The 24,344-nt window shown below is 45.8% G+C and overlaps 1 protein-coding gene across 1 annotated transcript in view; it reads left to right on the forward strand.

The window, feature by feature from the left end:
* Positions 1-1,629: 1,629 nt before the first annotated feature.
* PANX1 (pannexin 1) overlaps positions 1,630-24,344 on the forward strand; it is a 49,219-nt gene continuing 26,504 nt past the window's right edge. The window contains exon 1 of the mRNA XM_072726187.1: positions 1,630-1,942. Coding sequence (XP_072582288.1) covers positions 1,762-1,942 — 181 coding nt within the window. The 5' untranslated portion in view covers positions 1,630-1,761. The remainder of the gene's footprint in view (positions 1,943-24,344) is intronic.

The raw sequence follows: 24,344 nt of genomic DNA on the forward strand, positions 1-24,344 counted from the left end.
GACTACCTTCTCTGGTCCAACCTCTTCATCTTTGACTCCCTCACCTTCATCTTCCCTATACCAGTGTCAGATTTCTGTACTTCCCACGTCCTAACAAGTTCTCTTTCTTGCCTCTATTTTGAATTCCACAAACGTGCATTGACTCCCTGCTAAATTTTAAAAACTCTGCCAGGGCCGAGGGCAATTTACGAAAAAGGTAGGGGGCCTGGCTAACCAACCTGAGGAACCCATGGGGGAGATCGTGAAGCTTGGGGAGGCAGGCAGTGGCCACGCTAAGAAATTTGGATTTTATCCTAAAAGCAACACACACTTTATGTAGGGCAGTGACACCATCCGATTGGAGCATTTCAAAGCTCCCTCTGGCCGCTGTGGGAGAAAAGTGGCTTATACGCCTATGCGATCCACTGCTGTGTGTGGTTAAGAGAAAGGATGAGCACTGGGTGTTACACTATATGTTGGCAAATCGAACTCCGATAAAAGAATATACAGAGAGAAAGAGAAAGGACGGTGGCCTAAATCCCAGTGCTGGCAGGGCATGTGGAGAAAAACCATCACCTTTTCACTTGGCGAGGACCAAGTGAACTTGGAAATTCACTTTCCAAACTATGGCAGCTGGGAGAACTGGAAGCTTAAAGACGACGCTGGAGGCTCTGGCTTGGGGGGATGGTGGTGCTTTCCGCCGGCTGGGCAGACCGGAGTTCAGCGGAGAGGAAGATAAGGCCTGCGTTCCTGGGTCCTAGGAGTCCGAAGTCCTGGGAGCCACCCGGGCGGAGGGCGGTGGAAACTGCTGGAAGAGCGTTCGGAGGCTAGGACAGGTGGAGACGTGCGCGAGGGACCTGAGCGCAGCCTGGGGGGGGGGGGGGGGCGGCCCAGGTGGGAAGAGCGGAGGAGGCCGCGCAGCCCGAGGGGCCCTCCTGCCTGCGGGTTCTGCCGGCCACAGCAGCTCCTCGCGCTTCTCAGGCTCCACCTCCGGGAAGTGGGTCTGCAGCGGCGGTCGGCGGCGCCCGGAGGCAGCACGCGCGGACGGCGGAGGCTGGAGGCTCGGCCCCCGGGCGCGGTCACCGAGGCGCGGAGGGTGCAGGGTCCCGTCCTCTACGCCGGCCGCCGGGCTCTGGCGGCAGCCGTGGCCCTTGGAAGCGTCTGCAGCTCCTCCTAAGCGGAGTCCATCGTGCAGAAGTGCGGGGAGCGGGGCGCAGCGGGGACCGTCCGTCTAGGCGGCGAGAAAGGATTTCAGAAACCGCGGCCCAGGACGGGGGCGAGGGGGCGCTGGGGCCGAGGGGGCGCTGGGGCCGAGGGGGCGGGGCACTTCGGCGGCGCCGCGGGGATCGCCGTGCTGGGCGGGACAGCTGGCCCCGGCAGCAACGCGCGCCCCGGCTGTCGGCCGTCGGAGGAGCTCGGAGGAGCTCGGAGGAGCTCGGGTTCCGGAAGAGCTCGGCGGGGCGGGCGGGGCGGGGCGAGCGGGGCGAGCGGGGCGGGGCTGGGGGCGGGGCGGGCGGCGGAGCGCGGGGCGGGGGGCGGGCGGCGGAGCGCGGGGCGGGGGCGGGGGCGGGGGCGCGGCGGCGGCGCTGGGCCTCGCAGGCGGCCGCGCGCCCGGCGCACAAAGGCTGGCGCACGTGTGAGCCGCCCGGGAGCGGGCAAAGGGAAAGCGAAATCCGCGCGGGCGGCAGGTGACGGCGGAGGCGCGGCGCCGCGGTCCGAAGCGGGGCCCCGGGCCTGCCCCGCCCCGCCCCCTGGGCCCGGGGACTGCGCGGCGCCGCGGCCATGGCCATCGCCCACCTGGCCACCGAGTACGTGTTCTCGGACTTCTTGCTGAAGGAGCCCTCGGAGCCCAAGTTCAAGGGGCTGCGGCTGGAGCTGGCCGTGGATAAGATGGTCACGTACATCGCCGTGGGGCTGCCGCTGCTGCTCATCTCGCTGGCCTTCGCGCAGGAAATCTCGACGGGTGAGGCGGGGCGGAGGGGCGGGGGCGGGGCGGGCCGCGTGGCCGCGGTCCTGGGGCTGCGGGACGCGGTGTGGCTGCGCGCCCCGTCGCGTGGACGCGGGGCAGAAAGGCAGCCCCGGCTGGTGGCCTCAAGCTGCGGCCCTGTGGGTCCCGCTTGCACCCCCCCCCCGTTCTGCCTGCGCCCCGCTGACCCCGACTGCGCCTTGGAGCGCGCGTCCTGCCCTCGCTGTCAGATTTGTGGAAAACCACGGCCTCCTCATCGCGTCCTCTCTCTCCCACATTTGCGTAATTATCCAGAATTTTGGAGCAGACAAGTTCCGGAGTGGCTGAGCGGAGGGCGTGAAGAAGAGTGCTCCATGAAATCTGTGCACCCCCTTCACTGCCGTACTGGTTGATACCGAGACTTGAGCTCTGGGGGTTGGTTGTGAATGATGGGAAATGACTGCACTTGGCAGGTACTAGCGGGACCCCAGAATCCTCCATCTGCATGGCCTCATTATGAATGGGGGATGAACGAGCCCCCTTCACGCGGACTGTCGTTTACTCATAATAACGCTTCTGAGGTGCCAGTGTTTGGGGCAGGATCTTGTAGTTGCCTAATAAGACTCTCTGGTCTTCCTCAAGAGCTGAAGCATAGAAAAAGGATACTTTCGAGTCAACAGGAAAGTAGCTAGAAACAGTTTGATGGGCGGTGGGAGAGAAGAGAGGACGGTGGGGCTGGGCCTGGGGGAAAGCCTATGTGAGAAATGGTGCTGGCCTCTGGCCGTGGAGCACAGTGGAATTTGCATAAGCAGAGGTGAGACCTTTGTTAAGATTCTGAGATCGCAATTGCACTACTCGGGATTTACCCCAAAAATACAGATGCAGTGAAAAACCGAGACACCTGCACCCCAATGTTCATAGCAGCAATGTCCACAATAGCCAAACTGTGGAAGGAGCCTCGGTGTCCATCGAAAGATGAATGGATAAAGAAGATGTGGTCTCTGTATACAATGGAATATTCCTCAGCCATTAGAAACGACAAATACCCACCATTTGCTTTGACGTGGATGGAACTGGAGGGTATTATGCTGAGTGAAGTAAGTCAGTCGGAGAAGGACAAACACTATATGATTTCACTCATTGGGGGAATATAAAAAGTAGTGAAAGGGATTATAGGGGAAAGGAAGGAAAATGAGTGGGAAAAATCAGAGAAGGTGACAGAACATGGGAGACTCCTAACTCTGGGAAATGAACAAGGGGTAGTGGAAGGGAGGAGGGCGGGGGTGGGGGTGACTGGGTGATGGGCACTGAGGGGGGCACTGGACAGGATGAGCACTGGGTGTTATACTGTATGTTGGCAAATCAAACTCCAATAAAAAAATATACCAAAAAAAAAAAAAAAAAAAAAAAGGTTCTGAGATCGCAGAGAATGTTATATATGTTCCTGGAAGGAGAAAGATAATGATTGTACTCCCTGAGGAGGAGCGTTAGTCACAGTTTTGGGTTATGAGCATGAATATGGGTCCAGGTCCGTTAGAACAGAGGAATACAGGCTTGGTAGTTTTAAAAGTGCAAAGTTAATTGTGTGAACAGAGGATGGACTGGTTGAAAACAGTACTGAATAAGCCTGATGGTATCATGTAGGGTCTGGGATCAAGGAGGAGAACCGGAGTTAGGGAGAACAGATGCCAGAAGATGGGGCCTTGGTTGAGGTCTTGTGCGTGGATGGGGGCCAAGATTTGAAGGGAAAGGATGGGAGGGGGTGAATTCTAAGAGATCAAGGAGCAATAAGTGGCACCTGGGTACCTAGTTTTTAATAGGCAATGAAGGGCAGATATGACCAGAGTTGATAGAAAGGCTGCAGCCCAGAGTGAGAGAATGGTGGGGGGGATTTTTGTTTTTTAAAGATTTATTTATTTACAAAGAGAGAAAGAGCACATGCACAGAGCAGGTGGTGGAGAGGGGCGGAGGGAGAGAATATCTAGCAGACTTCCCACTGGGTGCAGAGCCTGATACGGGGGCTCGATCTCATGATGTTGAGATCATGACCTGAGCCGAAATCATGGTCAGAAGCCTGAGCCCCCCAGGTACCCTGAGAATGGTGGTACTCGAGGAGAATAGTGAAGTTGCAGGAGGAGTTAGTTAGAAGAGGGTTATGGTAAGCTTAATTTTGTGATCTACAGCACTAAGTTGTTCAGTGTGGCAGGAAGTTGCCAAATTCATTGTGGAGAATAAGTGATCAGTTTTTTTGTCTTTGGGCAGGCATAGTCCTGGGGTTTCCTTCCGCCTTCCAGATGGACAGGAGTTGGGACTTCTAGTAGAAAGGAAAACCACCAAGCAGCTTGGGTCCTAGAGATAATCTCTCCCTTCAGCAGATGTTCTTTGGGTACCAGCTATGGGTTGGACCCAGTGCTATGACCCCAGGGCCCAGGAGTAAATGAGGCACAGTCCCTGTCATGGAGGAGTAACAGTCTTGGGCACCTGATGCCAGGAGGAGGGAGTTGGTTACCCTTGGTGATCAAAGTTGACATCTACCCCCCCCCCCCCATAGTAGAGGGATTCAGAAAGCAGAAGCACTTTCAACAAGTTTAAGTTGATGGGCTGAGAGGCATTTGGCTGGCATTGGGAATAGGTTCACCCAGCAGGAGTCTGACCTTACGCTATGCGCAGAGCACTGCTGTGTGTTGAGTGGGACATGAAAGGAGTTTGAAGCATGGTCTTCCTCCCACCCTGTAAGAGTTTACCTCCTGTCTGGGTGCTAGGACAGACATGTTGACAGGTGACATTCAGCAGCATGTAATTCAATGGCAAGACAGTGTCATGCTCTGAGCCCCAAGCAGGTGAAGGTTGGGGGAAGCTGTGGAGCAGACTCCCATTCTTCTCAGATGCTTCAGGCATGTGGGATGAAGCCAGCTGGACTGGGGAAGACATGTCTGGTTGAGTACTCAGTTGGGACAGTGAGAGTCAGGTCAGTCCAGCCAGGCTGATAGGGAAGAGCAGGAAATCTCACTCTTTTCCCACGGGTGGTGGCATGTATATATAAAATGTGAAAAATCACCTTTTCAGGGGCGCCCCTGCTAGGAGACATCCTTAACTCCTGAAGTGTAGCCAGGAGCATTTGGAAGGCTTTGGGATAGTGAGCTACTGGCTGTTGAACTAATGTAAGAATTAAAACACGCACCTGGTCTAGTGAGGCCTGATACTTTTAACTCTGCTGGTCTAAAACGCTCCAGGCCCAGCTCCCCATAAGGTAAGCGGGTTTGCACAGAAACCAACAACCCAACTTTACATTAACTTGGCACACAGCAGAAGACAGTTTCCATGTCGTCGTGCCTGGACTAGGAAGACTGGGATGGAAGCCAGAGAAGGGAGAACTGACAATCTGTTTTACGGGCCCTAAATTTTTCTCTCCCCTTGCCTTGCCTCATGTCTTGTACACAAGTGCTCAATAAAAATACAATGAAGGAAATGCTGGAGCACATTAAGGACTCTCTGGGGTCCTCCCTTGGACTGTGGCTGGGCTCAGAGGAAGCAGGGGCATTCTGGGGAAGGGAAAGCATGGAAGAAAGGAAGCCAGGTTCCAAGGATAAGGTTAGGTCAAAAATTCCAGTTGCCAGGTCCCACCCAGTGCCTGGAATTCACCAGCTAGAGACAAGGGTTCCTGGCATGGAGAGAGAGACTTCCCAGTCACTGGGCTACCCGGCATTTGAGAACACAAGTCATGCTGAGTTGTGGTTTCTATCCTGATGTCTGTCCCCAATAATAGCATTCACGGATACAGGTCATCATGGGAGGGAGCCAAGTTGCCCTGTTTGACTTATAAGTGTGGATTATATTCTGTGTACCCCGGATTCCCTTTGGCAATATTTCATGATGAAGAGGGAGCTGTGTTTGTAATGTTGAAGCACTCTACTAGGTCAGGCAGATGAATGCCATTTCCTGTGGCCCGGAGAACACACACGTGTCACCAGTGTGGAAGCTGCAGGGAGGCAAAGTTCTATGCCACAGAAGGACCCTTGTCTAATACACCTATCCCCAGAGTTTAGAGTTTAGAAATAGGTGAGTGACAACTCTGTGTAGAATACAAGCATCAATAGGGGTGCGTGGGTGGCTTGCATAGTCACTTAAGCTTAGGTCTTGATCTCAGGGTCCTGAGTTCAAGTCTCACATTGGGCTCCATGCTAAGCATGGAGCCTACTTAAAAAAATAACAAAAAAGAATGCCTAAGTAGGCTACATGGCCTTTAAGCTCTGAAGTTTTAAGAGCATTTATCTAAGCTATTAAAGAAATAGATTCCCTAAGCTTCCTTTCAACATCAGTGGGACCCGTGTTCTTGGAGTCTTTCCACAGGGGCTGCCATGCCGTTGGCCTAGGGCTGTATATATATAGGTCCTGGTGCCAAGGTATTCCTCCTGCTTTGTTTCTCTGGTGCCCTAACCTGGCATGTCAGGAGGCCCTGGGAGAGGAGAGCCTCCATCTCCTGCCAGGGTGCTTCTTGCCCTGAGCCAGGCTGGCTGGACCAGATGAGCAGCGGGGGCAGCCAGCAGAACCCTGGAAAAGGTGTTTTGTCTGCCCGAGGAGCCTTCTCTCCCTGCTGCCTTCCCAACGAGCACCCACAGTTCTGGGCAGAGGGATCTGGTCTGTCTGGGCTAGTTTTATAGGGCCAGCATTAGGCCAGCCCAACACCGCCCCAAGCCCCGTCGAGCCAAAGGACAGACATAGATGCTGACTATAGCTGCTTCTGATACTATTAGCTTACAGTTCTCCCTGTGTTTCCTCCACTCAGGAGAGGCTACTGATGGGTACAATTTTTCTGGGTTAATTTTTTTTCTTTTTTACTATTGTATTTTTATTGTACAAATAGTACCTAAAAACATTCTCATGGTAAATGATGCATAAACCACCTTCATCATGTGCTAGAGGTGACTTACCATTATGGATGCTTAGAACAGCTTCAAAGTCTCCTTCCTCTCATGAGTACACAGGTATACATTCTTTTAAAAACTAATTGAGTCTTACATAGGGGTTTGCGTTTTCCCACTTCATATGTTTTGGAGGGTGTTCATGTTAGTACATAGGCATTACCTCACTATTTTTTTAATTAAAGTATAATTAACTTACAATGTTATATTAATCTCAGGTGTATGCTGTAATGATTCAGCACTTCCCTGCATTACTCACTCCTTTGCCCATCCTCTCACCTACTCCCCCTCTGGCAACCACCAGTTCGTTCTCTGTATTTAAGAATGTCTTTTTTTTTTGTTTGTCTCTTTTTGTTGTTGTTGTTGGTTTCTTAAATTTCACATGTGAGTGAAATCATAGGGTATTTGTCTTTCTCTAGCTCCATCCATGTTCTTACAGAGCGTCATATATTCTTATAATTGATTTAAGTACTCTTAATGAGGCACATTTAGGTTCTTTCAAAATTTCTCTTTTTTTGCCTTTTATTTTATTTTATTTAAATTCAGTTTGCCAACATATGGTATAACACTCAGTGCTCCTCTCATCATGCGCCTTCCTTAGAGCCTGTCACCCAGTTACCCCATTCCCCTTCCTCCCCTTCTGCAACCCTCCACACGTTTCCTAGAGTCGAGTCTCTCACGGTTTGTCTTCCTCTCTCATTTTTCCCCACTCAGTTTCCCCCATTCCCTTATGGTCCCTTTCACTATTTTTTATTTTCCATGTATGAGTGAGACCATATGATGATCGTCTTTTCTCTGACTGACTGACTTCATTCAGCATAAATCCTCCAGTTCCATCCACGTCAGTGTAAATGGTAGGTATTCATCCTTTCTGATGGCTGAGTAATATTCCATTGTATATATAGACCACATCTTCTTTACCTGTTTGTCTGTCGAAGGACATCATGGCTTCTTCCTCAGTTTGGCTGTTGTGGAGTATGCTGCAACGAATATTGGAGTGCAGGTGTCCTGTCATTTCACTCTATCCGTGTCTTTGGGGTAAATACCCAATAGTGCAATTGCTGAGTTATAGGGTAACTCTATTTTTAACTTACGGAGCCTCCACACAGTTTTCCACAGTGGCTATACCAGCTTGCATTCCCACCAACAGCACAAGAAGGTTCCCTTTTCCCCACATCCTCACCAACATTTGTTGTTGTTTTTCCAGCTTTTTAAAGGGAGGCTTGTATTGAAATGTATTTCCCTCTTAGGACCACCTTTGTTGTATCCCAAAGATTTTGAACAGTTGTGCTTTCATTTTTGTTGGTTTGCATGAATCTTTTTAATTCTTCTCTAATTTCCTGGTTGACTCATTCATTTTTCAGTAAGATACTCTTTAACCTCCAAGTGTTTGAGTTCCTTCCAAATTTCTTCTTGTGATTGAGTTGTAGTTTCAAAGCATTGTGGTCTCAAATATGCAGGGAATAATCCCAGTCTTTTGGTGTCGGTTGAGACCTGATTTGTGACCCAATATGTGGTTCAGTCCTGGAGAAAGTTCCATGCGCAATTGAGAAGAATGTGTATTCTGTTGCATTAGGATGGAATGTTCTGTATATATCTGTGAAATCCATCTGATCCAGTGTGTCATTCAAAGCCCTGTCTCTTTGGTGATGTTTTGCTTAAAAGATCTGCCCTTTGCTGAAAGTGGAGTGTTGAAGTCTCCTACTATTAATGTATTATCTATGTGTCTCTTTACTTTGGTTATTAATTGGTTGATATAATTGGCTGCTCCCACATTAGGGGCATAAATATTCATAATTTTAGGTCTTCTTGTTGGATAGACCCTTAAGTATGATATAGTCTCCGTCTTCATCTCTTACTACAGTGTTTAATATAAAATCTAATTTATCTCATATGAGGATTGCTAACCCAGCTTTATTTTGAGGACCATTTGAATGGTAAATGGTTCTCCACCTCTGCATTTTCAGGCCAGAGGTGTCCTTAGGTCTAAAGGAGTCTCTTGTAGACAGCATATAGATGGGTCTTGCTTTTTTATCCAGTCCAATACCCTCTGTCTTGACTGATCATTTAGCTCATTCACGTTCAGAGTAACTATTGAAAGATATGAATTTAGTGTCATAATATGACCTATACAGTCCCTGTTTCTATGGATTGTTTCTTTGGGCTTCCTCTTTGTTTACAGGGTCCCCCTTAATGTTTCTTGCAGAACTGGTTTGGTGGTCACATATTGTTTCAGTTTTTGCCTATCCGGGAAACTCTTTATCTTTCTTCAATTCTGAATGACAGTCTTACTGGATAAAGTATTTTTGGCTGCACGTTTTTCTAGTTTAGTACCCTGAATATATCCTGCCAGCCCTTTCTAGCCTGCCAGGTCCCTGTGGATAGGTCTGCTATTAATCTGATGTTTCTCCCAATAGAAGTTAGGAATCTCTTTCTCAAGCTGGTTTTAGGATTTTCTCTTTATCTCTGAAATTTGCAAGCTTCACTATTATATGTTGGGGTGGTGATCAGTTTTTGTTGATTTCAGTGGGGGTTCCTCTCTATCTCTTGGATATGGATGCCTGTTTCCTTCCCCAGATTAGGGAAATTCTCAGACATGATTTGTTCATGTGTATCTGGTCCTCTCTTTCTCTCTCCATTCCCTCTGCAATCCCAATGAGATGAATGTTATTCTTTCTCAAACTATCATTTAATTCTTGGAGTCTCTCTTTGTGGGCTCTTAGTTGTTTTTCTCTCTTTTCCTCAGCTTCCTTCCTTTCCAGACCATAAGTTTCTGGAGGGCAGGAACCCTCTGTCCTCTGGTTGACTGCTATATCCATAGTTTCCAACTAAGACTTGATACATAGTAGGCATTCAACAGAGTGTGTGAATGAACAGAATATCCAGTCCCACTGGATCCTGAATGTTAGTTATTCTGTTGTCTGGAAGATGGAATTTTATGTATCTTCAAAGGGTTAGTTTTTAAAAAGTTTGTCAAAAATATTTGGAAACTCTGAATAGTATCATTGGAACTGACTCAAATAAACAATAATAGAGGAAGGAATGTGAATTGAGAGAAGATAAGCAAACATTTAGTAATGATGAGATCAATTTTAAAGTAACTAGAACTTACCCAAGCAGCATTTGGTCTGTTTTCTTTTTTATTTTATTTTTTTTAATGTTTTTACTTGGCATTAATTGATATACAATGTTATATTAGTTTCAGGTATACAGCATAGTGATTCAGCATCTCTATATGTTACGCTGTGCCCACCACAAGTATAGGTCCCTTCTGTCACCATACAGTGCTACTAAAATATCATTGACTATATTTCCTATAGTCAATTTCCTATATTTCCTATGCTATACCTTCTATTCCCATGACTTATCATTCCATAGCTGAGGCTCTTATTCCCCTTCCCATTCCCCTTCACCTGTTTTGCTACTTCCTCCCAGCCCCTTCCCTCTGGCAACAATCAGTTTGTTTTCTGTATTTATAGATGTGGTTCTGCTTTTTGCTTATTTGTTTATTTATTCATTTCTTTTGTTTTTTAGATTTCATGTCTGATGAAATCATATGGTATTCATTTTTCTTGGTCTGACTTATTTCACATGGCATAATACTCTCCAGGTCCATCTGTTTGCCTAAGTGGCAAGATCTCATCCTTTTTTATGGCTGCATAATATTTTGTCTGTGTGTGTATGCGTACATACCACATTTTTATCCATTCATCTATTGGGGGACACTTAGGTTACTTCTATAAATAATGCTGGAATAAACATAAAGCTTCATATATCTTTTCAAATTATGTTTTTGTTTTCTTTGGGTAAATACCCAGTAGTGGAATTACTGGATCATACAGTATTTCTGTTTTTATTTTTTGGAAGAACCTCTGTACTATTTTCCTGTATCAGTTTTACAGTGGGGAAAAGAGTGTCTCCAATGAATGGTGCTGGGAAAACTGGACAGCTACATGCAAAAGAGTGAAATGGAACCAATTTCTAACACCATACAAAAAAATAAACTCAAAATTGATTAAGACCTAAATGTGAGGCCTGAAATCATAAAAATCCTTGAACAGAATGTTGACTGTGATTTCTTTGACATCAGCCATAGCTACATTTTTCTAGTATGTCTCCTAAGGCAAAGGAAATAAAAGCAAAAATAAACTATTGGGATTACATAAGGAGATTGGAATCACATAATAAGCTTTTGCACAGCCAAGGAAACCATCAGCAAAACAAAAAGGCAAGATATTAAATGTGAGAAGATATTTGCAAATGATATATTTGATAAGGGATTAATATCTAGAATATATAAAGAATTTATGCAACTCAACACCAAAAAAAAAAAAAAAGAGCAGTCTGATTAAAAATGGGCAGAAGACATGAATAGACATTTCTCTAAAGACATCCACATGGCCAACAGACACACGAAAAGATGCTCAACATCACTAGTCAGGGAAGTGCAAATAAAAACCACAATGAAATATCACATGTATCTGTCAGAATGGCTAAAATTAAATTAAATTAAATTAAATTAAATTAAATTAAAAAAAATAAGTTGGCAAGGATGTGGAGAAAAAGGAACCATTGTGTGCTGTCATTGGGAGGCATTCTTTCTCTTTGTTTTAGTGAACACTGTTTCCTGACTTGAAATTAGAAGACCCATTTTTTATTATTTACTCCCCCTGTCCTTTGCCCCCACCCTGACCCCTGCCCCAAGAAAAAAGGAAGAAAGGAAAATGAAACTATGGAAGAAAGTCTATTCTTTCATAATAGATGGAATTTCCACCACTGGCAAAAACTGAAAGTACATCTTGGAACCTTTACAGCTTCTAGTTTGGATTAGCAACACCCTTTAAAAAAAAACACATAAGCACCACCTTTCCTCTGCACAGTACTTCCTTGGATTGCTTTTTGCCCAAACCCCTAACTGAGGCAGTAAGTTTGGCCCAGAGTGGAGAAGGGGAGGCAGTTTGCGAGCATCATGCCCACTGTGCCCTGGCTGAGTGAGGCAGACAGTGTGGGGACATAGGTGGCCGGGAGTGCAGGGACCCAGAGAGAACCTGTATGGTACTGAAGCAAGCCTGGCTGTCTGTGGGATACAGGTGTGTGTCAGGGAAAGGGGTTTTTCATTGTCACGGATTTATTCATCCTCTCTAAAGCTTGTGCCTCTTTTTCTCTGTATTTTATGTTTTTATCTGATGATAAAGACAGGGCTCAGTGTCAAAAATATGGAAAATACAGAAGAGAAAAAAATAGTAGTAATTCTACTGCCAGAGATAGCCACTCTTATATCTTGGTAATATCTTCCCCCGAGGCTTTTTAGATCTACATAGCTGACAGCTTCTACTTCTTAAAAAATCAAACACTAAATCAGGGCCATCTTACCATGTATTCTTAAACTTGTTTTTTGTTGGCTACAAAATTGAATGTTGAATAGGAATATCAAAATGTAACCCTTTCACAATGTGTTTGCTAATATAAATAGCATTGTGGAGGACACACTTGAACAGAGCTCTCTTTCCAATGAAGATTTCAGTATTTTGACAAATTGTGTAAGTCTAATTAGGAGGTCAGAGTGTGCAGACATTTTCAGGACTCTGATTGACATGGCAGGCCACCCTCCAGAAGGATCGTCCCCTGCCACTTCCACCAGCAGGTAGGAGAGGGCCCTTCTCCCAACGTCAGCAGCACGTAGTTTGTCATTGACAGTTTAGTAGATGGATAAAGCTATGCCGTTTCAGGTCACATTGATTCAATCACAGCATTGAATGTTTTTCCCTAGATACTTATACCATTTATATAATTCTGTGAATTGTTCGTGTCTTTTCCTTGTCTTTCAGTGGGGAAGTTGGTTTCTCAATGGATTTTATTAACTTCTAAGATAGTTTCGGATATTTGGGGGCCATCCTTAAAGGCAGATACCTTCCTTTCCAGTTGTCAGTTACCTTTGAATTGTGACTATGGTTAGTTTTGATGAGCAGAAATTATTTTAAATTGTCAAAACTGTCTGCCTTTTAATTTTTTATTTCTTCAATTCTGTTATGATTAGACCAGTGTAGCTCCTCCTTATGACAGTTAAATATCCATCTAGTTTGTTTCTAATGATCTTTGATGATTTTATTTGAATTTACCTCTTCAATCTGCTTTGGTCTTTTGATACTGTAAATTAAGACTCTTGCTGATAATTCCCTCATCGTTATTTATTGAGGAGCCTATTCCTTACCCAGTGATCTCTGGTGATTTCTTTATTATAAACTCTGATGTGAATAAGCCTTGTTAGGGCTATTTGTATTGTTCTATTGGTCTATTAATTCTCATAAAATACCAGACCATCCTGTTACTGCTTTCATCCTATATGCAAGGAGGTACCTGGGTAAATTAAATAAATAAAATCTGGAAATAGTGGAACCATGAACAAGGAAACCAAAGCAAAGCTCAGCAGTAGAAGTGTCTGACTTGCCTAGAGCAGAGTGTTGCATCTTCAGAGCATAAAATTCCTCATAATATAGTAAATGTTTAGAATGCTACTGAATTTTAGAAAGAGGATCATGATCAAGAGGTCCTTATTGGAACTTGTCAGGTCATCTCAACTACTGGACACTTTTTTCTTTTCGATAGTTATGAGAACCAGTACACTGCCACATTTTGGGATGTTATTTAGGCTGCTGCAGCTTCCATATTTTGATCACTGCTATTACTAGTATCTTTGTGATTACAGGAAGTTGTAACCAATTACAAATGGGTTCTGAGAAGAATTACAGCTTCCAAATTGGTTTGGAATGCGGTGAATATTCCAGGAGGAAGGATGAATAGGCTATATGTTGCCTCAGTGCTTCGGCTGATGAAACAGGCTGTGGGCAGTGAGTCTCCTGAGATGCTCCCTGCACCAGCCCCAGTACATCCCACACCACCTGCTGCTGGTGTGACAGTGGAGGGAGCTTCCTTGATTCGAAATTCTAATTTGCAACATATCTTTAAGTCTGTGTGTTTGTGTGTGTCTGTGTTCAAGTTCAGACAGCAAGAGAAAGTGAAAGCCCTGCCCTTTTTTGGACACACCTACTCTTGGTCTCTTTCCCAGAGGTAACTACCACTACTGTTACTTGTTAGTGTTTTATGCTGCTCTGTGTTCCTTTGGAAAAACATGGTTTTATTTGTATTTTATTCTTACTACATTTTAAACAAAATATTATGCCAAGCATTAAGAGCTTGCAATTTGCTCATTTGTCTGCAATGTGTCCTGGAGATATTTTCATGTTGTTTCATGTAGATTTGCCTCGTTCTTTTTTAGGTGTGGCATAATTTTCCATAGTATGGACTACACCCCAGTTCATTTAACCATTCAGTTAAGGGTCGTGTATGTTCACTCTGCATTTTCCTACTATACATGGTTGTTCAGGGAACATCCTAGGACATGCTTCCTCAGGCAAGATGGGTTTCTCTAGATCAGTGGTTCTTAAACTTTTTGGTCTCATGACCCCTATATACCTCAGGCTCTTAAATTCCTTTGATGATTTCAGAGAACTTTGGATTGGGAGTTGTATCTATCAGTATCTATCATGCTAAAAATTAAAACTGAGAAAATTTGAAAACAATTTAAATAATAAGTTGATTACATGTCAACATATATATATTTATTATTTTATTTTATTCATTTATTCACGACACACACACACACACACACACACACACACACACACAGAGGCAGAGACACAGGCAGAAGGAGAAGCAGGCTCTCTGCAGGGAGCCCGACGTGGGACTCGATCCCAGCTTTCCAGGATCACGCCCTGGGCCAAAGGCGGCGCTAAACCGCTGAGCCACCAGGGCTACCCTATATATCTTTTAAAAAATAACTTTAAAACCAAAAATCTTGTAAGAAGAGTGATGTTGTTTTCCACTTTTACCAAATCTCCTCAATGTCTGACTTAATAGAAGACCACTGCATTTTCACATCTGCTTTTCATTCATTGTGTGGCAATCTCCCATGTCAGTGGCCTCTGGAAACCCCACTGTATAAACTCAGAATGAGAATATGAAGGCAAATAAAACTTGCTATTACTGTGAAAGTAGGCTTCACATCACGGAACTTCAATCTTCCATGGAAAGATTCTCAGGTTCTGGACCACACCCAGAGAACCAGTGCTCCAGGGTCAAACTGGAGGGTGGAGTTGGAAGTTAGAGGGTCAGGACGCCTGGGTGGCTGAGCGATTGAGTGTCTGGCTTTAGCTCAGGGCATGATCCCGGTTTGGGGATCGAGTCCCGGTTTGGGGATCGAGTCCCGCATCAGGCTCCCTGCATGGAGTCTGCTTCTCCTCTGCCTGTGTCTCTGCCTCTCTCTGTGTCTCTCATGAATAAACAAATAAAATCTTAAAAAAAAAACAAAAACAAAAGAAGTTAAAGGGTCACAGATGTGCATATTCCAAACATAAAAGATACTTCCAGGTGGTCTCCAGAATATTCCCTCACCCTCCTACCGGTGATGGAGGGGAGTAGGCCTGTCCCTACAGCTTTACTGATGTGTGATATTTTCAGAGTTTTCTATTTGCTCTTCTCATTGAAATAGCATCTCACTGTTTCGGTTTGTAGTTCCCTATTTGCACTGTCACAAGACATAGTTCTGGGCTCTGGCTGTAACACTGAGCAGTGTTCTAGGGACTGCTCATTCTTTCCAGCCCATTTACTGGTGCCTTTTGGCCTTGGGTATTTGATCTTAGGGAGACCATCAGGCCTCAGCTGGTTATCATTGCCTTATGAAATCTCCCCCAACCCCAATCTATCCTGTTTCTTTTTATTTGTTTTAAGCTGAAAGTTAAAAAGAAAAAAAAAAAAAAAGATCCTTTCCCTCTGTTCCCTATTTAAGTTTGGTCAGTGAGCAGAACTAGCAAATACCTTTTGGGAAATGTTAAGATGTCTTTCAGAAAGTCTTTCTTCTAAATGTTAACATCTGTTGCATGTTTGATGATTGTGTTGTGTAAGGGTCCTTAGAGTTTCAAAAAGCACAGAGAGAGTTCTATTCCCTCATTTGGGGAGGCTCACCTCTCCTCTGACCAGGCTTTCTTTGCAAAACAGAAAATGATGCCTGTTAAGTGAGATGCTACATGGAAAACAGCCTGGTACCTGGCTTGTGTTTAGTACATGCTGCTTGACGCTGAAGCCGGTGCATGTTAAGCATCTGCAGTCTGCAGGTGTTCTGCAATATCATGATAAACCAGCATAGCCAAGGTGAGCACTTCTCTCCAGCTCTCACTCATGCCCAGGCCCTACTCAGAGGACTGTAGGAGGCTCAGCTCCAGAGGAGGAGCCTGGATGGCAGGACCTCACTAGCCTCCTGTCCCTTCCCCTGGGTCCCTTAGAGGAAAGAGCCTGGTGATCTTGCGATTCTTCTTCTTAATGAGGCATCATTCCTTTTAAGTCTCTCTGAACTCATTGAGCCTTATGCCTTCAGTTTTCTTTTCTGCACACAGTGGAGTGAATACCGAAACAGGAAAGTGATGCTCTGTTAAAGAACTGAAGGAATGCCTGTATAGCTTAGTGGCAAGGAACAGCTGCATGGCGCATGTGTGCCCAAAAGGCATCTGGCCCCAGAATCAGTCTCAGCCCTTGCAACATGAGGACAGTGGACTCAAATTAGTTATTGGGTGCCCTCCAGGACCCTTCTGATTCTTGATTCTGGCGCTGTGGTTCCTGCCCCACCTTAGGGTCATTACTCTTTTTCACATCTTGTTTCCATTAAGTCGTGTTCTTGTCCTTTTGGCCCATCCCTGAGCACTGCCCCTGGGAGCTTGCAGCCTGGCCGGGGGGATGGCCTCCCAGTAACTGCTGCATGCTGGCTATGAGAAGTGTTTTGGAACAGGTGCCCTGGTGGGGAGCCTCCCCATTAGGGATGGCTTGATGAGGAGAGGCGCTGGACTGAGTTACCCATCAGCTTGTGCGGAGCCTCTTAGGGGAGGACAGACATGGTTTTATTTCTGGGGTAAAGGGAACAGGATCAGTATTACTGGGGCCTGTGGAGCAGGGGGAGGAGTGATTGGTGTAAGATGAGAGAGGCAGGTAGGGGCCTGGTGGTCATGGAGCAACTGTGGCATTTGGACTTTAGTGTTGATCCGGAGCAGTCAGAGGGCTTTTAGCGGTACGGGGCATCATCAGATACGAAATTTAAAACCTTGCCCCAGGTACACCGTGAGAATGGACTGCAGCTGTAGAGACACTAGTTAGGGGCTATTGCAGTTGAATTTGGACTGATGATCTCTGTGCACTTGGAGGACAGGGACTGTCACAGGTGTCTTGGACTCTGCCATGGTACATTGTATGGGACAGTTGTTTTTTTTTTAAGATTTTATTTATTCATGAGAGACATAGAGAAGCAGAGACACAGGCAGAGGGAGAAGCAGTCTGCCTGCCGGGAGCCTGATATGGGACTCGATCCTCGGACCCTGGGATCATGATCTGAGCCAAAGCCAGATGCTCAGCCACTGAGCCACCCAGGTGCCCAGGATATCTTATAAAAGTTTAGTGGGGGCACTGTGAGCACGCAGGGGCTCACCAGCCTCTCCTGGGATGTTAGGGCTGATCTGGGAAGGCCCCGAGCTGGTCCCATTCAGTGGCTTTCTGCTCTGGGGCTTCATGGTCACTTGAAGCCTGGCCTAGCATGGGGCAGTGAGGAAGGAGTGGGCCAGAGCTGGTGTGGAAGCCTGGTCCTAGGTAGCCAGTGATCGGTGCTCATCACCTGGTGGAGCAGGAAGCCCTGTCTGCTTTGGGCCTGTGAAAAGCTGCAGCTCTGGGAGGGCCTGGCCCAGGGGGTGGGGGCAGTGGAAGGTTGGCGTCCTGAAGGGGAATGCCACTTGTGCCTGCCCTTACTGCCTGCCTTCCTCTGCTGTCTTTAGGACCAGTGTTAACAGCTCCTGGGTGTGCATATGTAAACATACATATTTACATTTTTTGATGAGGCTTTACTTTTTTAGAGCATGTTTAGGTTCACAGCAAAACTGAGGGGAAGTACAGAGATCTGCTCTATACTCCCTGCCCCAACACATGCATAGCCTTCCCCGTTATCAATATCCCCCGCAAGAGTCGTACATTGTGTGGACTTGGGAAAAATGTGAACAACATGTGTCCATCATTATGGTATCATGCAGAACATTTTCACTACCCTAAAAATCCTCTGTGCTCTATTTTCCCACGCCCTACCCCCCAACCCCTGGCAACCACTGATCATTTACTGTCTGTTAGTTTTGCTTTTTCCAGTGTCATAGAGTTGGAACCATACAAGTTTATAGCCTGTTGGCTTCTTTCACTTAGTCATATATATTTATGTTTCCTCCATGTCTTTTCATGGCTTGATAGTTCATTGCCTTTTGGTGCTGAGTGCCCATTATCCCATTGTACCACAGTTTATCCATTTCCCTGTTGAAGGACACCTTGGTTACTTCCAAGTTTTTTTTTTTTTTTTAAGGTTTTATTTATTCATGAGAGACACAGAGAGAGAGAGAGAGAGAGAGAGGCAGAGACATAGGCAGAGGGAGAAGCAGGCTCCATGCAAGGAGCCCGGCGTGGGATTTGATCTTGGGATTCCAGGATCACGCCCTGGGCCAAAGGCAGGTGCCAAACTGGTGAGCCATCCAGGGATCCCTACTTCCAAATTTTGACAGTTATAAGTAAAGCTGCCATAAATATCCATGCATAGTTTTTGTGTAGACCTGGGTTTTCTTTTGGGCTAATACTAAGCACAATTGCTGGATCATGTGTAAAATATGCTTCATTTTATAAGATACTGTCTTCTGAGTATCTCTGTGTGTGCTTTCCCAGTCACAATGGATGAGCATTCCTGTTGCTCCACGTCCTTGCTAACATTTGGTACTGCTAGTGTTCCAGATTTTGGCCACTCCAGTAGGCATACACTAGTACCCTGTTTTAAATTGCCTGTCTCTGAGGACATACGATGTGGAGACACTTTTCATATGCTCATTTTCCATCTGCGTATCTTTTTTAGTGAAGTGTCTGTTAAACTCCTTGGCCCATTTTTAATTCAGTTGTTTGTTTCCTAACTATTGAGTTTTAAGAGTTCCTTGTGTATTTTGGGTAACACTTCTCTACCAGATGAAGCTGCCATAGACTGACATTGCCTGTGTGCTACGTCCTGTGAGCACAGTGTTTGTTAAGCAGCAACCCTTCTGGACAGTTACATGTTTTTCACTTTTAAGAGACTGTGGGATAGTTAAGATGTGAGTTTTGGGGGCACCTGGGTGGCTCGGTTGGTTAAGTGTCTGCCTTCAGCTCAGGTCATGATCCTGGGGTCCTGGGAGCCAGCCCCACGGTGGCTCCTTGCTCAGTGGGGAGTCTGCTTCTCCTTCTGCCTCTGCCACTCCACCCCATTTGTGCTTTCTGTATCACTCACTCTCCTCTCCCAAATAGAGGAATGAATGAATGAATGAATGAATGAATGAATGAAAGAAAGGAAGAAAGGAAGGAAGAGAGAGAGAGAAAGAAAGAAAAGAAAGAAAAAAAAGAAAAGAAGAAAAGAAAAGAAAGAAAAGAAAAGTGAGTTTGGGAACCAGACGCCTGGGTTCGATCCTGGCAGATGACCCATCCACTGTGAGACCTCGGCTGGAAAGCGGCTCTGATTCCGAAACCTGTGCACTCGGCCCTTCACCTGCCTTGTGAGTGAGGAGCAGCAGACAGAGAGCAGGGCAGGCTCACACCCCAGCACAGAAGTTGCTCGTTTATGCTGGGGCTTGGGCCCTGCTGCTGTGGGATCATCCTCCCAACTGCTTGCATCCCTGCTGGGGAGGCCACCTGCTCTGTAACAGTCATGGCCAGTCCCTCCCAGCCCAGCACTTCGGCCTCTGTGGGTCATCAGAACTATAGCTGTGTGGATGACAGCCCTGAGGACATTAAAACACAGCTCCCCCACCCCATCCTGCCAGGCCTTCCCTGCCAGCACCATAGAGTCAAGTCTGCAGGGATGGCCCTTACCCCCAGCTGGACTCTGTTCCAGAGTGGTCTGCTCCCCTTCATAACCATCTGTGAACTTGGAAGACTCTAGGTGTTTGTTTGTGCCGGGTCCCTAGCCTGGGTCCTCCTCCCTTCAGATAGGAATACCTGCCATGGCTTAGCCATTATCTTTATGCAGGTTGTTTTGTCTCTTATCATTAGCGGTTCTTAGTCTTGGCCTCCCTCACTGGACTGTAAGCTGTCAGAGGACAGGGATCATGCCGCCTTTAGCTTTGAATCCCCTGTGTCCTACATGGCACTATGTACACAGTAGATGCCCAGTGACTCCTTGGGTTGAGCTCAGCACTATTGAATTCTGGGTACCTTTGGGAGAACATCTTTTTTCTGTTGCCCCATAATAGATACAGGAAGAAGAGAGCACTTGGGGAGGGCAAAGGTCCTTGGCTCTCTCTGACATGCTGCTGGCACAGAGGCTCTGTGCCATTAAATACCCAGCTCAGATAAACTTGGATGTCTCTCTTCTTTTCTGAGGTTTCTTGAGAAAAGAGCATTTACCCCAAAACCCGTGATGGTCTACTCAGAATGCCTTTGTATTTGCAAAGAAGTCTCATGACTGATTATCTAAATAATGGTAACAGTTGTAAGTTCTTTTCATTTTGTTGGAGTCACTAATCTCTGATTCATTACCAGATTGAGACACTCAAGGCCTTCTACACAGTAGGGTTCCTTTGTTGCCAGAACCCAAAGCTAGCTTTTAAAAGCCATCATTGAGGGAGAGATGATGCAAAAGGACTCAACAATGTTGGGTCTAGTCTCAGGCTGTGGCCCCATTAAATCTAAGATCCCAGTTATCCATGGCAGGCTTTCATGGTGCAGATGTTTGAGAGCCACAGAAGATATGACAAACGAGTAAACCAGTGAGTACAGGTGAAATTCAGATCATTCTAAGTGCACTAAAGAAAGTCATACAGGATGTGAGAAAGGAAGCTGTCTCTCTGTTTCCAGCGCTTGCCTTGGTGCCTGCTGCATAGAAAAAAAAGGGAGCTACTGTTTATTGAGTTCTTACTGTGTGCTGGTGCTATAGCAGGCATTTCCTTTGATCCTTTTTTTTTTTTTTAAGATTTTATTTATTTATTCACGAGAGACACAGAGAGAGAAAGAAATAGAGGCAGAGATAGCCCGATGTGGGACCTGATCCCGGGACTCCAGGATCACGCCCTGGGCCAAAGGCAGGCACTGAACTGCTGAGCCACCCAGGTGTCCCTTCCTTTGATCTTTATAGGAGTTCTGTGAGGTTTTGCAGATGAGAAAAATAAGGTTCACGGAGGTTAAGGGACTTGTTAGTAAAAGAGAAAACCCAGTGGCTATTCAGCATAATGAGATGTTCGTTAAAAGCAATATTCAGGAATAAAGAGGCCAGAGCCCTGTTTTATAGATGTACCTAATTTGCTCCTTGAAGCTCACAGGCCTTCCCTCTATCTAATTGGACTGCCAAGTGGTTCCATGCTTCTCTCCTTCACTGACCCTGTGTCAGTGAAGGCTGGCTAGACAGTAGCTTTCTTTTAACCCTTTTTGACTTAAAAGTGTCTCTGACATTGCTCGTGGCCTTTAAGTGGTCTGTTCATTTGACATTTTTCTTAGGCTGACCTCATGCCCCTTGACATCCTTTTTTGGGCAGAATCCTTATGTTCATTTTGAAATGGTGCCTTGTTTCCCCACCACACTCTTACAATGCAGAAGTCAAGACCGCGTTTCCTTTGGTAGAGGTGTGGCAAGTCTGGCACTGCCATAAGAACCTATTCTGTCTCTCAAATCTCCTATTCCCCCTATGACACTTCAGAAGATACAGTTTATCTGATCTGTCCCTTCCCTTGTGTGGGTCCAGCCTCCATCCTTACTGAGTAAAGCCCATGCCTGCAATCTCCTTCACCTTGCCAACAATCTTATTCTGCACAGAACAGCAGTAAGTGTTTTGGGGTAGGTCTTCACGCACCAGCTGTTGACCACATGGGGCTGCTCTGGTTGGCTCTGGTTGCCTCTGGTTTTTGATGACACTTTCTTATGAACTCAGGCCTGGAGCGTGGGCCCAGGCTTCTGGGGAGATTGAGGCTGGCCATTTCCTGCAGCTTCTTGTGTCGGCTGGCCTGGCACTGCCCGCAGCACCTGTTCTTCTCCACTCCTCCCTGCCCTGCCTCCATCTTCTCTCATCTTCTCTCCTCCCTGGTCACTCATTCCCAGGTTGTCATCACATTGGACAAAGAATAGGGCCACACACTTAGGATTGTGTCACACCTATGCCAGGTATTGACTGTCTGACATTGGAAGTTACCCTGAACCTTATTTCTACATCTGACAAATGGAACTAAGTGATAACCAGTCTATAGGCTCTTTCATTGAATTGAACAAGAGCATTTAATTCCTATTTAATCATAGTATTTAATAAATGACTTCCATTCTCCTTTAGTAGGCGATTCTGTGATGGGAAGAGCTTCTGTGTGATGGGTACACAGGGGAATACCAGCATAATGGGGGAGTCACACTGGTTCTTAAGCCTTGGAGTATACACGATGCCCATTTGCCACAGGCTCTTCTTTTTGGCTCCATTTGGCCATGTGTCATGTTTTAGAAATGCCTCCAGGCAGGTCTCTCTAGTCCTTGGGCATTTTGCTTTTTATCCTTGGGTGCCTTCCTTATATACCCCTTCGTCACACTAGTGTGTTTTTATCAGGATTGGTGCTGTTTGGTTAATACTCTTGGTACAGATTTTGCGTGATTTTGCCAAGCACAGCTATTCTTTTTTTAACACATAAATGGTATCCCAGCAGAGGTGTTTGTGCCCAGACTGAGCTAGGACCTAGAGGTAACAGAAGAGACTGGAAGCCAGTGTGTGCTGTGACTGGTTCTTCATACCATCTCTCACCTACATGATGGCAATAGACTCTTGCCCTGTGTCTGCTTCTATTCTTGACTCTGGATGGGCAATTACTGACACAGCATCCAGAGTAAACCTTTTAAAATGAAAATCATAAAATGTATTTGCTTTAAAAATTCTGAAATTATTCTGTGTGAATTTTAGGGTTGAGAAAATGAGTGACTATGTTGGTATATTTGGTATTTAGAGGGTCTCTCTGTAAAAGATAAAAGATACAAATATGGACTGGGGGAAGGTCATGGTGTTAAATTGGAATTTGAATATTCAGCATAAGCTCGCTCTCTCTCTCTCTCTCTCTCCCTCCGTCTCTCTCTCTCTCTCTCACACACACACACGCACACACACGCACACACACACATACCTCACTGATTTCCTCGCTGTGTCTGCTGAAGGCAGCTAAGAGCAATGGCATCCCAGTAGCAATGAGCACATCCAGCATCCATAGGTTTAGACATTTTCTTACCCACTAAAAGGAACCAAGGGCTCCCTGAAGAAATGGCCAGTGGGAGGGCTGGGGCAGGGAACGTATAAGAGGAACCCAGAACGTCTTGGGCCATAATGTGCAGAGTGCTCGGAAGTGAAGGGGAATGTGTCAAAGGACATGGAAGCTGGTTTGAAACAGTTTGAAACAGTTTGAGCATCAAAATGGGTAACAGCTTGTAAAGTATTGAAAAAAGACTATATGAGTCCATACTGATACTGAAAAATGTAAATTGGAGGAAGAGGAACTTCCTCTTTGTAGTATAATAGTGACTAACAAACACAGAGGGAAGGATAAGGTTGGAAAACCATTTTGCAACCCCAGTAGAAGCGTCTGATTTACCACGGGGTGAAAGCTTTGCTGAGGAATGGGATACATCCACAGTCAGAGATTTCCACTCAGACAAATTATTTCTCAGGGAAAAGGGCATTTTTACGGCACAGCCCTGACGACAGCTTAACCAAGAAACGGTCATATGTGACATCACTTGCCCTGAAGGAAACTGATGTTTGGTGCCTCCTGAGGTGTCCTGTCGAGGCCCTACACCCATTTGTGGGAGTCCTGCCTGCAGTGCAGAACCTGGTCAGAGCATGCAGTCAGATGAACATAAATCAAGAGGCATCACACAAAACAGAGGACCTGTGTTCTTCATCCCTGTTAGGGTTGCAGATGACAGAGAAAGGCTGTGGAACCCTTCCAGGGTAAGACGACAAAAGACATGTGACATCTGAATGCATGGTGTCTGGTGTGGGATTGGATCCTGAGAGGAGGGGGAGAAAGTTTCTGTAAAGGAGAGTTAGGAAAATCCAAATACAGATAGCAGTATTGCATCTTAAAAAAAAAAAAATTGATAATTGTACTGGGTCATATATGAATGTTTTGTACTTAGAAGATATATGCTTCTGAGAAAAAGTGTCATGACCTTTGCAACTTACTCTCAAGCTGATCAGGAAGAAAAAGAAATTATGTATTATGTATATATGTATAGAGAGGACAGGTGGCAAAATGTTGACAGTGGTTGAGTATTTGTGATTTCACTATTCTTTTTTTTTTTTAATACTGATACTATATTTTATGCATGTTTATGGATTTTACGGAATTCTTCCAGTTGTGTTGAGCTGCAACTGACATATGATGTTGTATAAATAT

The sequence above is a fragment of the Vulpes vulpes genome, chromosome 11 (genome assembly GCF_048418805.1).
Source record: "Vulpes vulpes isolate BD-2025 chromosome 11, VulVul3, whole genome shotgun sequence".
Lineage (NCBI taxonomy): Eukaryota > Metazoa > Chordata > Mammalia > Carnivora > Canidae > Vulpes > Vulpes vulpes.